Source organism: Lemur catta, chromosome 10, assembly GCF_020740605.2.
Source record: "Lemur catta isolate mLemCat1 chromosome 10, mLemCat1.pri, whole genome shotgun sequence".
NCBI lineage: Eukaryota > Metazoa > Chordata > Mammalia > Primates > Lemuridae > Lemur > Lemur catta.
The window spans coordinates 4,951,480-4,964,369 of NC_059137.1; the positions used below are offsets into that span (position 1 = coordinate 4,951,480).

Here is a 12,890-nt window from a genome sequence, read left to right on the forward strand (position 1 = left end):
TTCCTCATGGAAAGTGTTTTAGTAATAATGCTTTCTTGGGACCATTTCTAAATTTTCTTCCCTGGCTTTAGGCACTAGGCTAAATGTACCGGTGACCTTTTAAGAATCTACACTACCCAGTGAGGCAGATAACACTACAATCAGATGGTGATGTCTTTCCCAAGGTCACACACCCAGGCAGTGGCGGAGCTGAGAATTACCGCCTTAACTCCAGTCTAAACTTTATTCTTGCCCTTTTCGTGCACCCGTCCTTTTGTTCTCCCTTTGCTGCAGCAGTGGGTCTGGTCGTCATCTGTGGCATATGTATCATGCTTTAAACCTATATCTTGCTCTTGCCCTATAATCCTATTTTTCTGTCATCAATAAACCTCATTTTTTTGCTTGCCTTAAAAAAAAAAAATAGACTTTATTTTTTTTATCTAGGATCTCTGGCTTAAAAAAAAAAAAAACTTCTTCCTCTGCGTCATCATAGCTCAATACAACCTCAAACTCCTGGGCTCAAGCCATTCCCCCGTTTTGGTCTCCTAAGTAGTTAGGACTACAGGTGCGTGTCACCATGCTTTGCAAATTATTTTTTTGTAGAGACAGGGTCTTGCTGTGTTGCCCAGACTGGTCTCAAACTCCTGGCCTCGTGATCCTTGCCCCCCCAGCTTCCCCAAGTGCTGGGATGACGAGCATGAGCCACCGTGGTGGGCCTCCAATCTAAACTCTTGATCTTTGGCTGCCCCAGGCCTGGCTTGCTCCTTCCCCACCTCCCAGTGCAGCATAACTCTCTCCTACTGCCTGCAAAAGGTCCACTAGAAGTGGCAATACAACATGGGATTGAAACCCGTGGTTAAGGTGCATCTTCAAACCAAGCCACGGCAGCATCTAGCACTCCCCAGCCTCCTCCCCATGGTGTGCACATTACCTGCCTACCCTCTCCCCATAATGCTTTCTGAAGGCATTTCACCAAGCCACTCCTAATTTCTGTGCAACATGTTCATAAAATTAGAACTCTTCCATCTGCAGGTCTCTCCAGTCAAATGACTGAGAAACTAGGGACAAACAACCTGAGAAAGCATGTTCAGCTTTATTTTTTTTACTTTTTTTATTTAAATAAGGAGAATTCTTTCATATGGAAAGAGCTAGTACAATCACATATTTGAAAGGAGAAACAATAGGTACTGAACCGGAGGGAAAAGGCGCAGGGTGAGTGTGCCAGCACCGGCCTGGTGAATCCGTGAATTCCACTTCCCATTCAAGGTAAGTTTCCCCAAAATAACGTATAAACAAGTTGCACATTACACCTTTAGCCATCGTCTGCCCTTTCAAATATCTGGTCTACATGAAAAGACAAAGAGAGGAAAGGCCAAAATGAAAACGAAAGGAAACAAAAACAAAACACAACCCTCAAGAACAAAACAAAAACCCCCAAGTCCTTTTTACTATGCAAGGCATGAGGTCGAAAGCTTGGAGTCCAGTGTCCCCTCTGAACAACAGAAGAAAGTCTTAACACAGAGCCTGGACAGGAACTTCCACCCGGAGCTTCCCAGCACGCTGAGGACAGCGCCCCGGGAAAGCTACCACCAGCTCGGAGGCCACCAAACCAGGTCGGAGGACGCCGAACAGCAGGTCTCCTGCACCTGGAAGATCAGTACCCAAATCCGCACTGGTGGCCATGGGGGAGCATGGCCAGGTGACACGGTGTCCATCCCCCACACTGAGCCACTCCTGTCCCGGATGACCCATTTGTCTTAGGTCCATCTCACATTCTGGAGGAGAGCTGGCTTTCTCGAAGTCTGCTTTCCTCGTTCATCACAGAACATGACGAAGCACACACTCTAGTATCCTTGGTTGTCAAAGGCCATTTACAACAGACCCTCTAACCCAGGCTTGCTCTGCAAGAAGTGAAAAGGAACAATGATTTGAGGGGCAACATGCAGCTACCTGGCAGAGGGGAACCAAACCAGGGAGGAGCTTTACCACAACGGCCACACACTGCCTCAGTGGGCCAGTTCACAGCACGGCTGTGCACACACAGCCTCCTTGGCTCTGAGAATCCATCAGTGACAAACGTCATCACTGACCATCCAAAAGGCAGATCCTGTGATGGCATAGGTGGAGAGGACCCACGTCAGCATTCAACAAGATGACCCAATATCCTCAGAACTGGCTGGAATGACCACAGCTTGGAACTGAATGGATTTTTCTTAGTATGTAATAAAGTCATCCTTTGTTTTCTCCCTTAAGGAACCCAGGGCCAGAAGTGTTCTTTGAATTCCAAGTTAGAAACCAATAATAACATGAACAAAAAGGGGGAAAGCAACAGGTAAGCAAACCAGGCCAATTGCAGCTGACACAGGCATCTTAAGAGGGTGGGCAAGGCCTTCCCGACACACCCCACACTCTGAACTCACGCTGAAGAACAAAACAAAACACTACTGACTGCAAGGGCACTGGCTGCACCACTGATGGCCCAGGCAATGCCACCAGCAACAGGAAGGTGGCACGAGCAGGCACAGGGGCGGGGATTCCCCCTCCCCCCCCCACCGCAGCAAAGTGCTGGTCTTCACCTCTCCCGCCAAGGCCCCACGGCAGCCTGGCAGAAGCCCCTGCACGTGTCTGTGTTCTGAGGATGGGGGTTTGGAACTGAAATAAGATCCTAAGTCCTATTACCTTGAGCTTGGCTCTAAAACCATGTTAAAGGAAGAAAGATATTGCACCTTAAAACGTCTCTGCACTAAAAATTGCATTTAATCAGACCAAGAAGGAGTTGGGATATCCGGAGGCTTGAGGCCTGCCCTCTGCCCCCCCAGAGTCTAATTTAAAATCTGCATCTCAGTGGGGAAGAGACTGCAGCTTGGGTCACACAGAGGTGGTGAACGCACTGAACTTCACATGCAATTCCCTGGCCTTTCCCGCACAGAATTAATTCAGACATTATATATAAACAGAGCAGTGAAACATTTACTTTTTTTTCACCTAGACCTACAACATCAATACATATAAATAAATTCTAGTGTTTTTTGTCTTTATTTGGGGTGGGAGGAGGAGGATGGAGGGAACCACGGGGTAAGAGAAGAGGGCTAGAGAAAAGGTGACCTTTTTGTTTTTATTTTTCCCAAACAGCAAGTACTGTCATTCTGGCGGCAGGTTCGCCTGAAGGACACGTCTTGGTTTGTAACGGCATCCGGGACTGTTCTGTTCAATTTCAACATGAGGAAACTTCTTTTTCTTTCGACAGATAACGCGGCCAGCATTAGGTGTGAGTGGGTCTGGCTGCATTTCCCGAGTGTGCAGGCAGAGCTGAGCGTGTGTGGCTCCCGCAGACCAGACTCACCCGGGGACGGCTTGGTTTGGAGGCAGGTTGGGCAGAGGACTCATCCCAGACCCTGACCAGACGCTTGCAGGGGAGGAGAAAACCCAGATAAGGGCGCAGGCAGGTGCTGGGGACTTGTCAGGTGGGCAGAAGGGGCTGGGAGAGCAAAGGCTCAGGACGGAGAAGGAAGAGACGTGTGGTCAGGGTGAGGCAGGAAGAGGGGCTGCTGAGAGGTACAGATGAAACCAAACATGAGCATCTTGCAATGAAATGGCCCCAGCCAGATGGCACCGGAGACGACACCCTGGCACTGCTTGGGTGGAGGCTGTTACTCCACCTCCTTAGAATCACGAAGAGAGACAGGAAGTTACTCCAGCAGTTCCTAAGATGCTGCTTCCCATATGCTACACTAGACATGGAGCTTAGGACTCAAAGCCCAAAAGCTGTCACACACCCACAGTGACACCAAGCGCAGGCTCTGTGCAGGGCCCCTCCCAGCCCGCCTCCTCACATGCACATTCTCCAAGCCAAGTTTCCTCTGGAACTAACAGCGGTGGCAGGTAGAAGGCTGGTCAGTGACCCTAAAGGGCATCTGAGAAGCATGACAATGCCCCCTCCCTTTCCTTGGAATGACAGAATCTGGGATGATTTCATTCTGTTTCTTATTTAAAAACCACCACCAAAAGCCCAGCATAGAAAGTCTCACACAAACATTCTGCTAGAGGTGGCTCTGCAGTCTTAAGATGCTGTCCTTTCTGAGGCTCCCAGGCTGCTGTGGAACTAGTCAGCCCTGCAACACATGCTCACCTCGGATGCCGCTCGGCGGGCTGTGAGGACAAGTGGGACTGACACCTGCTGCTCAGCACAGGTCCTTCCACCCCGACAGCCTGGGTCCGCGCTGGGAACGAAGATGGAGAACAAGGAGAAAAACGCCCAGTGGCCTTACTTAGGGACGATCAGCCTTTGCTGCTGAGTTGACCAAACAATGTCACTGTGTGGTTTCAGTGACGAGCTGCTGAAAAGTGGAGAGACAGGGACCCCGGGGAGAAAGCAGCAAGTTCCAGAAGGCAAGGAAAGGAAATGACACACTAGAGAAGGCTTCGAGGAAAGGACGTGCGTGTGAAAACACAGCAACCTTCAGCATGGGGCGCGGAGCCCCAGAAACAGAGCACAGCGATGGGGCCTGTGGCGCGTCAGCTCACCCTGTCCAGGCCAATGTGGAAAACACCAGTGACTCCATGATTCGTCTCTGGTGCCCAGTGGTTGGCACATCCACTGGCTTTAGAAGAGCCCGGGACAGGAATCCTGTGTAATTCTAAACCATCACCAACTTCCTAGGGCTGCCTGAAGCCCCCTGGGCTCACTAAGGCCAGGAGCTGGAATCCGACTGAGACACCAGCCTACCTGCTGCTGCTCACTGGCCGCGTCCACGGCCGGTAGCTGCCATACCAGGAGGCTCATGACCAGCATCCTAAAGAACCTCAAAGGTTACCCAGCTGACGGGGAGCAGGAGGGGACACGTCCTTAAGAGTCATCTCTTAAGGTGAAAGAAACCGCTAGAGATGGAAGGGGAGGGAGGGAATGGCGGACAACGTATAAAAGTTTAGCTATACAGATGTAGCTTGCATTTTTGTTTTCTTTTCCTTTCCCCTTTGTAAAAACCTTGGCTGCTTTTTAAAACAAAAAGCCTCAAACTAAAATGACCTTGCTGCCAAACCACTGTGCTAGGGATGGGGCAGCGGGGCCAGAAGCACTGCGGAGAAGGCGCCCTGGCGGCAGGACGGGGCAGGCAGCGAGGAGGGGCTGCGCTCCACGGTCACGGTGGGAGGAGGACACAGGAATGAAGAGTCATTTGCTTGTTTGTTTCGTATCAAAGCAAGCGGGTCAATGCCATAGATCCACGGGTGCAAGCTGGTTGACAACAGAGCTTTCAGGAGCGGAGAAGAGGAGGGAGAGCTCTCAGTCCGGGCCAGGCGGTTGGACGGTGGATCTGGTGAGGCTCCCGGGTGCCGGCTGTGTTGAGGCCGAGTGGTGGCACCGTCCCCAGCGGGGCGGGGCGAGGCGAGGTGGCAGCCAGGCAGCTTCAGGCCTTACTCTCCTCCACTTTGACCGCCCGAGGCTTGATCGCTCCAGTTCGCTTCATCTGGGAGGTGGCCGAGGGGGCCTCCTGCAGCTTCACGGCTCCCAGGGTGGGCTTTTCATCCACTCGTTGTTTTGCCTTTGGACAGATGAACAGGAAAAACAAAGTGATCCTAAGGCAGAAACACCCGTTTGGATACCTAGTTCCTACCACTCCCTTTTTGCTCCCCAGTTGCAGAGGAAAGCTACCCTCAGTAGTCCATGCCTTGGCTGACGGACCAGATGCAGAAGTCACTCTCCCAGTAAGGAAAGTGGCTGCTCTGTCTCTGTCCCCTCCTGTGGGCGCTGAGTGCAGTGATTCGGAGAGGCAGGAAGACACTGGGTCCTCCACAAAGAATTCAGCAATGGCACGTCCCAGGGTGAAAGCATTTCTGGCCCCAAGGCTGACTTGATTGGAAGAACCTGTTCAAATCAGTGCACCCCATACCCTGCAGGCAAAAAAGCCCCTTCACGTAGATCCAGGTGCATCCTACAAGTCTTGGAGGCCCCAGCTGTGTGCTGAGGGTGGGGTGGGGCATCTAGGCAGAGCTGCTTCTCCCAGATCTCTGGCCACGATTCAGCCAAGCCCCCACCCTCCAGCTCCCACGGTATGAAACCTTTCCCTGGGGCCCTAGTTTGACCTTGAGATTCCCAATCACCCTCCACGGTCTGTGGCTCTGCACAGAGAAACGTCACAGAGCAACCAGTGCGCCTGCTCTGGAAGAAAGCTTAGAAGCTCATTCCGCACAGTTCAGCTAGGGACCCCAGGGGAGCCAAGCATGGAGGAGTGAAACAGAGCAATCGACCCCCCACCTGCACCAGCCAGTCATGCTGACTCTATTGAACACCCAGTACATGTTTTAGAGCAACAGTGAAGACAATAGTGCCTGCAGAAAAAGACACTGAGAAGTCCTATTTATTATAAAATAGGAAAACTTAACTTCCCCTGTGATCCCACCCAGCCAAGACACAGACGACACACATCACACGCCAGAGCCAGCGCGCGCCCCCCGCCCAGCTTCTAGAGCTAACCCGCAGACCTAACCAAGTCTCCCAGAGCACCCGCACAGCCCCAAATTGCTAGGGACAGTACACCTTCCGGCGTCACCTCCTCAGAGGAATCAGTATCCTCCCTTCTCTGCAGGACAAGGAAGGATCCAGACGCCCGTCAAAAGGAGCAATGCCTTTGCAGGAGGGACTCGGGCTGCCCGGCTCCGGTTCCATGCTCGAACCGCTAGGGCATGTCTCTCTTTACACAAGGAGCACTCAAATAGGTTAGTCCCTCCTCTTTTGGTGCTTGGAGACAGGCCTAAGTGTCCAGGGCTGAAAGGTCTGGAAAGCCATCTTCTACCTGTTGAACGTAGTGTCCCTGCACAGAGCCCATGTTAACTGCTGATCCAGAGGGCTTCCCACTGGGGCTAGCAGAGCTAGGCCTGAAAAAACCAAAGGCAGGGGTTGAGAATACACAACGTGTCACCAGAGAAATGGAGTCAAAGCCTAGCACAGGGAGGCGGCAGGAGGAAGGAAGGGCCCTTTGGCCAAAGACACTTGCTCTGGGCAGTCCATAGACCTCTCGGATGGAAAAAACCAGAGACCTAAGGCAGCCAAGAAGCAGAAGCGGGGAGAGGGTGGGGGTCGCTGTCCACCCGGCACCTCCCCGACAGAGCTCGAGGAAGAGAGAGGGGCCGAGGCCCCTGCTCAGGCAGACACTGCCGTCCTGCTGTGGAGAGACAGACACCCACCACGCGGGTTCGGAGGGTCTGGACCAAAACGATGCAGGCCCCAGACCAAAGGGTTGACAAGCCTGATACTAAGCAAGAATTGTGCTGAGTATTTGTGTAGTCACCACTTTAAGAGGGGATAGGGGAACAAAAATGTATGACATGGTTCTAAACATGTTCCACTGGCCACTAGCTAGTTCCCTGGGATGTTAATTAGGTGCTACATGAGCAGAAGGTTCTGCGGTCAAAATGCCTACATGCTGTGTGCACAGGGTCGAACAGGACTCTTGACTCACTCCCCGACAGGCCACCTCAGATGCCGCACACCCCAACTACCTGGCGGGGGAGCCCTTTCTTGTAGGATGTAGCTCTGCAGCCCTGCTTCCAGAAAACTTTGGGAAACACTGCTTTACAGAATGAGACCAATTTCCCCAGGCCCCCAAAACACCATCAAAACAAAGGCTACTGGTTAAGACATATTTTCTAAATATCCTCCAAAGAATGATCTGCTGCCATTCCTACAGCTAAATGGGCACAGGCAACTCTCGTCATGTGAGCTTCCGTTTTCTGGGTTTTGCCTCTTTGAGGCTCTGTAGCCAGATGCTGCTAGAATCTGCCACGGCAGCAGGGACCACAGCATCTGTTCATACTTGGAGCTCTTTTCTTTCCAATCATACTCACTGTTTGGTGCTGCCGTCATCTAACTTTTTTATATAGGTCTAATGTTTTGGCCCGTGTGAAAAACATGGTAGGAGAACAAAACATACTAACAAAAATAAATGAAGCCAAAAGGGAAAATAATATCAGAAAATGAGATGAAATGGGGAAAAAGTCACAAAAACCCCTTTCTCTGGACAGGAAGCTGGACGTGTGGAATGCCGTGACAGAGGAAGAAAGGCTGACAGGCAGAGCAACGGGGCAGAGTGACTGCAACAAGAGCCGAGCAGGGACAAAGGGACCTGCTTGTGGAGCGCTTCCCCAGGGGCAAGGCCCTGCGTAATCATGGAGGGCCCCCACGGTGCCTGGAGTGATGGTGTTAACCTCTCACAGGGCTCTGCAGGTCTCGTGTGTCTGCGCTACTCATTTGCAAACACAACTATCTCCAGGAACCTCCCACATGTAACAAGAGTCAGCTGGACAAACCCTCGGGGCCTGGCCCAGAGCACATCCTAGCGGGGGTGAAAAAGCCAGACCAGGTTTCCCACCATAACCCGACAGAGGCACCTCTGGACCCAGCTAAGGGGACGAGAGGCACTTACTGGACACTGAGACAGACACAAAGGAGAAAAACAGAGGGTGCCAGTTTACAGTGGCAGGAATGGCCCCGAGACCCCGCAGTAGCAAGTCCCTTGGTAGGGGGTTAGAGGGTGAGCTACGGTGAAAGAGACTGTGGCAAAGGCCAGACACCTCCCTCCCCTTGCCAAGGTCTTGCCTTCCTGGCTAGTGGGTCCTGTTTCTAAAAATCTGGGTAGAATTTTGAGTAGTCAGGGTCAGTCCTGATGTCTATTAAAACATTAGCCAATCCTTTTCCTACCTTTCCAGAAAGCTCCCCAACCCAGAGCATCTTATGATGATGATTAAAAACAAAACCACTCTCTGATTCACCATTTTAATCATGGTTAACTGAAACACAAGTGTGTCCCAGCACTGCAGCTCACGGTGACACATCAGCCTACAAAGGGGACCAGGCTTTGGTGCCCTTCAAACCACTTTCCCCATGCCCACGGAATCTTCTGGGCCACATCTCCAGCAAACGCTCAGCTACTTGGCATTCAGCCCCCCGGGAATGTCTTTACCTGTAGGTCTGTGGTGATGGTACGGGGCCTCCTGTAGGAACATTCTGTTTACTGTCAGCAAAGTGGAAGCCTTTCATCTCCATCTGAGAGGACTAGAGAGACCAAGCAGTAACAAGCTGTCAGGTGACGCCCCTGCAGACAGCCCAGCCTCCACTGCCCCACCCTGCGCAGAGTGCGCCAGGGCCCGTGACAACTTCCAGGGAGGCACCTTCTAGGAGTCTGCAACCCCCTCCCTTCCAATCCAGACTCAAAAGAGGGCTTTTCCTTACAAGCCGGAACCATCACAGTAATTTTTTCTTTTTAAAGTGAGGTGGGAGAGCTGACCACGCACATCTAGGACGTACACCTGTGATGGCCTTGCACGTGGCCTTGGCCAACCCCAAGGCATCACTTGTGCACACCCTCCTCTCGCCCTGGCAGTCCTGCATGTGCCGGAGCTTGTGTGCGCTACTACCTTACACATCAACCAGGGAGCTCCTGAGCCTTGGGACTGCAAGGACTTCGTAGTGTCGGAAAGCAGCGGTCTGGTGAGGCCAGGAGCCTGCATCCCAAGCCACTGTCACTTTCCACCACACAAGGGTCCTAGCTTGCTGGAACGGGCTGGTGAGACAAAGCTCCCACCCCAGGGTCACCGGCGGTTGGGGCACCTTTACCTCTCTGCTGGTGTTCAGGACTGGCGGCTGGGACCCAGGTGGAGGAATCCTTCGGGGGGCCCCAACAGAGAGGCTCTGCCCCGGCGGCAGCTGAATGGACTGGGGCAGGATCAGCGGCTGCTGCCCGGAGCCGTACCGAGGCAGTGGCATGGTCAGCTGCTGGGCGACAGGGACAGTCAGGAGGAGGAATGGATGCTGCGGAGAAAGCCTAAAACACGCACCCACAAGTGACCACAAATACACCTCAGATTCCTACTTCGAAAGAATTAAAGCATGGCCTGCGCACAATAGTCAGGATTCCGAACTTGTGCTCCATCTACAGCGGAGACTGCCCAGGTTGTGCACTGTGGATGGCAGAGGGCAGATCTGGCTGGAGTGTCACGGGGGTGAGAAAACAGGCAGACTAAGCTGGGTGCAGTCGTAGGCGGTAACGGTGTAAGATGTGTCTCCTCGACATCTCTGAAAAGGCTGTGCCTCAGCCCCTTCTGCCTCTGCCCGAGTGTTTACCGAAGCACAGACGGTGCCGGGGAAGCCGCAGGGCAGTCAAAGCCGGGCGTGGGCAATGCAGGGCAGGCTGCCCAGGGCAGCAACAAACCCCATGTACATGCGTGTGCATGTGTGCGTGCTGGGCAGGGTGGGCGAGGAACGAGCAAGTTAGGGGAGTCAGGAAGCTTTTTGGAAGTAATGGCCAAGCCAAGTCCAACAGATGAAGCCGCTCAGCATGTCTATCTTTGTATTCCTTTGTGCAGCATGAAATTCCAGACTCTTTTACTGTTCTGCATCCACAGTGGTAGAAAACAAGGCCTAGCTGGACTCTGGGATCTGCGGGCCCCTGGAAGCGTGACATGACAGGACGAGGGTGGCCGCAAGGCCTGAACAACCAGAACAAGGGCAAGGGGGGAGGTTGCCCGGGGGACTCTCAGGACAGGGGGACGGGAAGGCACCACTTTATTTTTCTGAGACAAGCTCTTCTTTCCCTGTCGCCCAGGCTGCAGTGCAGTGGCGCGATCATAGCTCACTGCAGTCTCCAACTCCCTCAAGAAACCCTCCCACCTGAGCCTCCCAGGTGCTGGGATTACAGGTGTGAGCCACTGCGCCTGGTGGAGGCACCACTTTTGGTCTCTCAGTCACTGCCCTCTTCATCTCCCTGCTATTGAGTCCACAGTGGAGGGTCAGAAGGATCTATTGGAAGTACATCACTGAGACTTGTGGTGGCCAAGCCTCAGACGCTGGGCTCGGTGCTGGAGGAAGATGACAAGGACATGTGCCATTTTTAGAGCACAGACTCAGGGTGTGGCATGATCTGGATTGTTGAGAACGGACAGACTGCGAGGCCCCAGGGCAGAAGCAAGGGGATGAGGCAGGAGCCCCTGTAGGAGCCTGACAGCGTGGTGGGGCGCACAGGAGGACAAACAGCTGGATTCGGAATCCTTTTAAAGGCAGAGCTGGGAGGACCTGCTGGAGGATCAGAGGGGCAGAGAGGGGAAGCAGGGAACCGCAGCAGGTGTGCCTGACAACCAGAAGGACCGGGAGGAAACTGTCTTGGATGCGGCCAGTCTGACATCCCATGAGACATCAAAGCAGAGACGCTGGGCAGTCCGCAGGATTTGAGATCAGTTCCAGGAGACAGATGGGGTTGGAGATACGCACATGGAAGTGATCAGAACATGATGGGATTTAGAGCCACAGGTCTCATAAGAGACCCAAGGACAGGCCCGGAGCACGCCACCTTACAGACCAGGGAGGAGAGGGGACAGCAAAGGAGACTTAGGGGCCTGAGGCCAAACTGAGTGAAGAACATGATTGGGGTGGTGGGGGGAGGCAGGACCATGGGGTCAGATGCTGCTGCCAGGGAATGTCACCAAAGGAGGACCCCCGCCAAGAGGGCAGGGCCATAGCACATTTGCAAGCTGACAGGAAAGGCCACAAGATATAGGAAACACAGGGAGACCTGCTGGGGCCAGGCAACCCCAGGGACATAGGCAGGGAGATGTGCCCGGGGAGGCTTGCAGACTGTCACTGCTTCTGTTCTGGGTGACACAGGACGTGAGGTCATGGTGGGGTAGGAGGCAGTGAGGAGGAGGGTGCAAGTCTGAAACAGCTGCTGAGGGTGGGGTCCACGTGGGGAGACGCAGCTCAGCAGAGAATGCAAATGCCGAGCAGCCCTGATGGGCAGGAAGGAAGTGAGCCCTGGGGGACAGGGATGACAAGAAGGTGGGTGGTAGGTCCCAGGGGTTAAAGAATTTTGGACTTGGGTCACTAGAGTGGTTTAGAAAAGTCAGAGGTGACAACTGAGCAGGACCCTTATACTTCAGATTATACAGGAGGTAATGACCAAGCCTAGATGGAAGTGTGGACAGAGTGGGAGGCTGAAGTGGACAAGGGCACAGATGGCAATGAGGTCACAAGCTGGGAGGACAGAGTGCATGGCAGGAAGACCTGGGGGTTCATCCACGCAGACATCGAGACCCCCAGGGCCAGAACAGGAGAGCAGCCACAGCCAAACGAGGGAGAGGCCCCAAAGATGCCAAATACTGCCCACAGGTCAAGGGAGAGGAAGGCTTGGAGCAGATGTTGGACGTGGCATCGTGGAGCTCGTGGCGGCACGGAGGGCACAGGCTATGGTGTGGGCTTCAGAGCTGGGATTTCAGGCAAGAAGGAGGAAGAGGGCTCTAGAAGCATGAGGATGCAAAGAGGAGGCCCACCTTGTTCCCATGCCCACAGCGTGAGGGCCGGGAGGGAGGAGGCAGCCTCCGTTTGGGGGACTGCAGGAGTGGCAGTGCTCAGGCAAAGCTGGGTCCCGGGAACAAGGAGGTAACGGGGCTATTCAGAAGAAGCCAAGTTCTAGCAGCCTGAGGACCAGGCACGGTGGCCCCACACCAGCACGAGCCATCACATACCAAGAGTGGGTAAAAGGGAAGGACGAAGTTGGGAAGGGAAGAGACTTAGTGTTCCGGGGCGGGGCGACTGAGTTCCTGACCTGTGGGAGCTGGGAGTCCAACATCTGGGAGGCGCCCAGGCCAGCAGCTTGGCCGAGCTGGCCCTCGTAGACCAGGGCTTGGTTTCCACTCAGGGTCTGGTAGGGTGAGCCGGACTGGGGCTTCACCATCTCTAGGGGCTGCATGCCTGGGAACGCCGAGTACGGAGGCTTCAAGGCTGTGCCCCCAGAGAGGATCATGGTGCTGGGCGGTGACAGGCTGGGGTGCATGTACACCTGAGACCTACAAAAGTGACACACGTACAGGGTTAGGAGGCGTACATAGCGATCTCAAACACAGCAAGAACCCAGATCCCTGAGGGC

At 53.7% G+C, this 12,890-nt stretch overlaps 1 protein-coding gene, 1 non-coding gene and 1 pseudogene across 2 annotated transcripts in view; 1 reads left to right on the top strand and 2 right to left on the bottom strand.

Moving 5' to 3' along the window:
• Positions 1 to 1,065: 1,065 nt before the first annotated feature.
• Positions 1,066 to 12,890, bottom strand: part of PRRC2B (proline rich coiled-coil 2B) — an 83,912-nt gene continuing 72,087 nt past the window's right edge. Inside the window, 5 exon segments of the mRNA XM_045563714.1 lie at positions 1,066 to 5,519; positions 6,771 to 6,852; positions 8,937 to 9,028; positions 9,590 to 9,745; positions 12,570 to 12,810. Of these exon segments, the coding sequence (XP_045419670.1) occupies positions 5,385 to 5,519; positions 6,771 to 6,852; positions 8,937 to 9,028; positions 9,590 to 9,745; positions 12,570 to 12,810 (706 nt within the window). The 3' untranslated portion in view covers positions 1,066 to 5,384.
• Positions 1,081 to 1,926, top strand: LOC123646582 (annotated as a pseudogene).
• Positions 10,709 to 10,794, bottom strand: LOC123646778. The gene has a single exon (XR_006738028.1). It is a non-coding gene; the product is annotated as a small nucleolar RNA SNORD62 (small nucleolar RNA).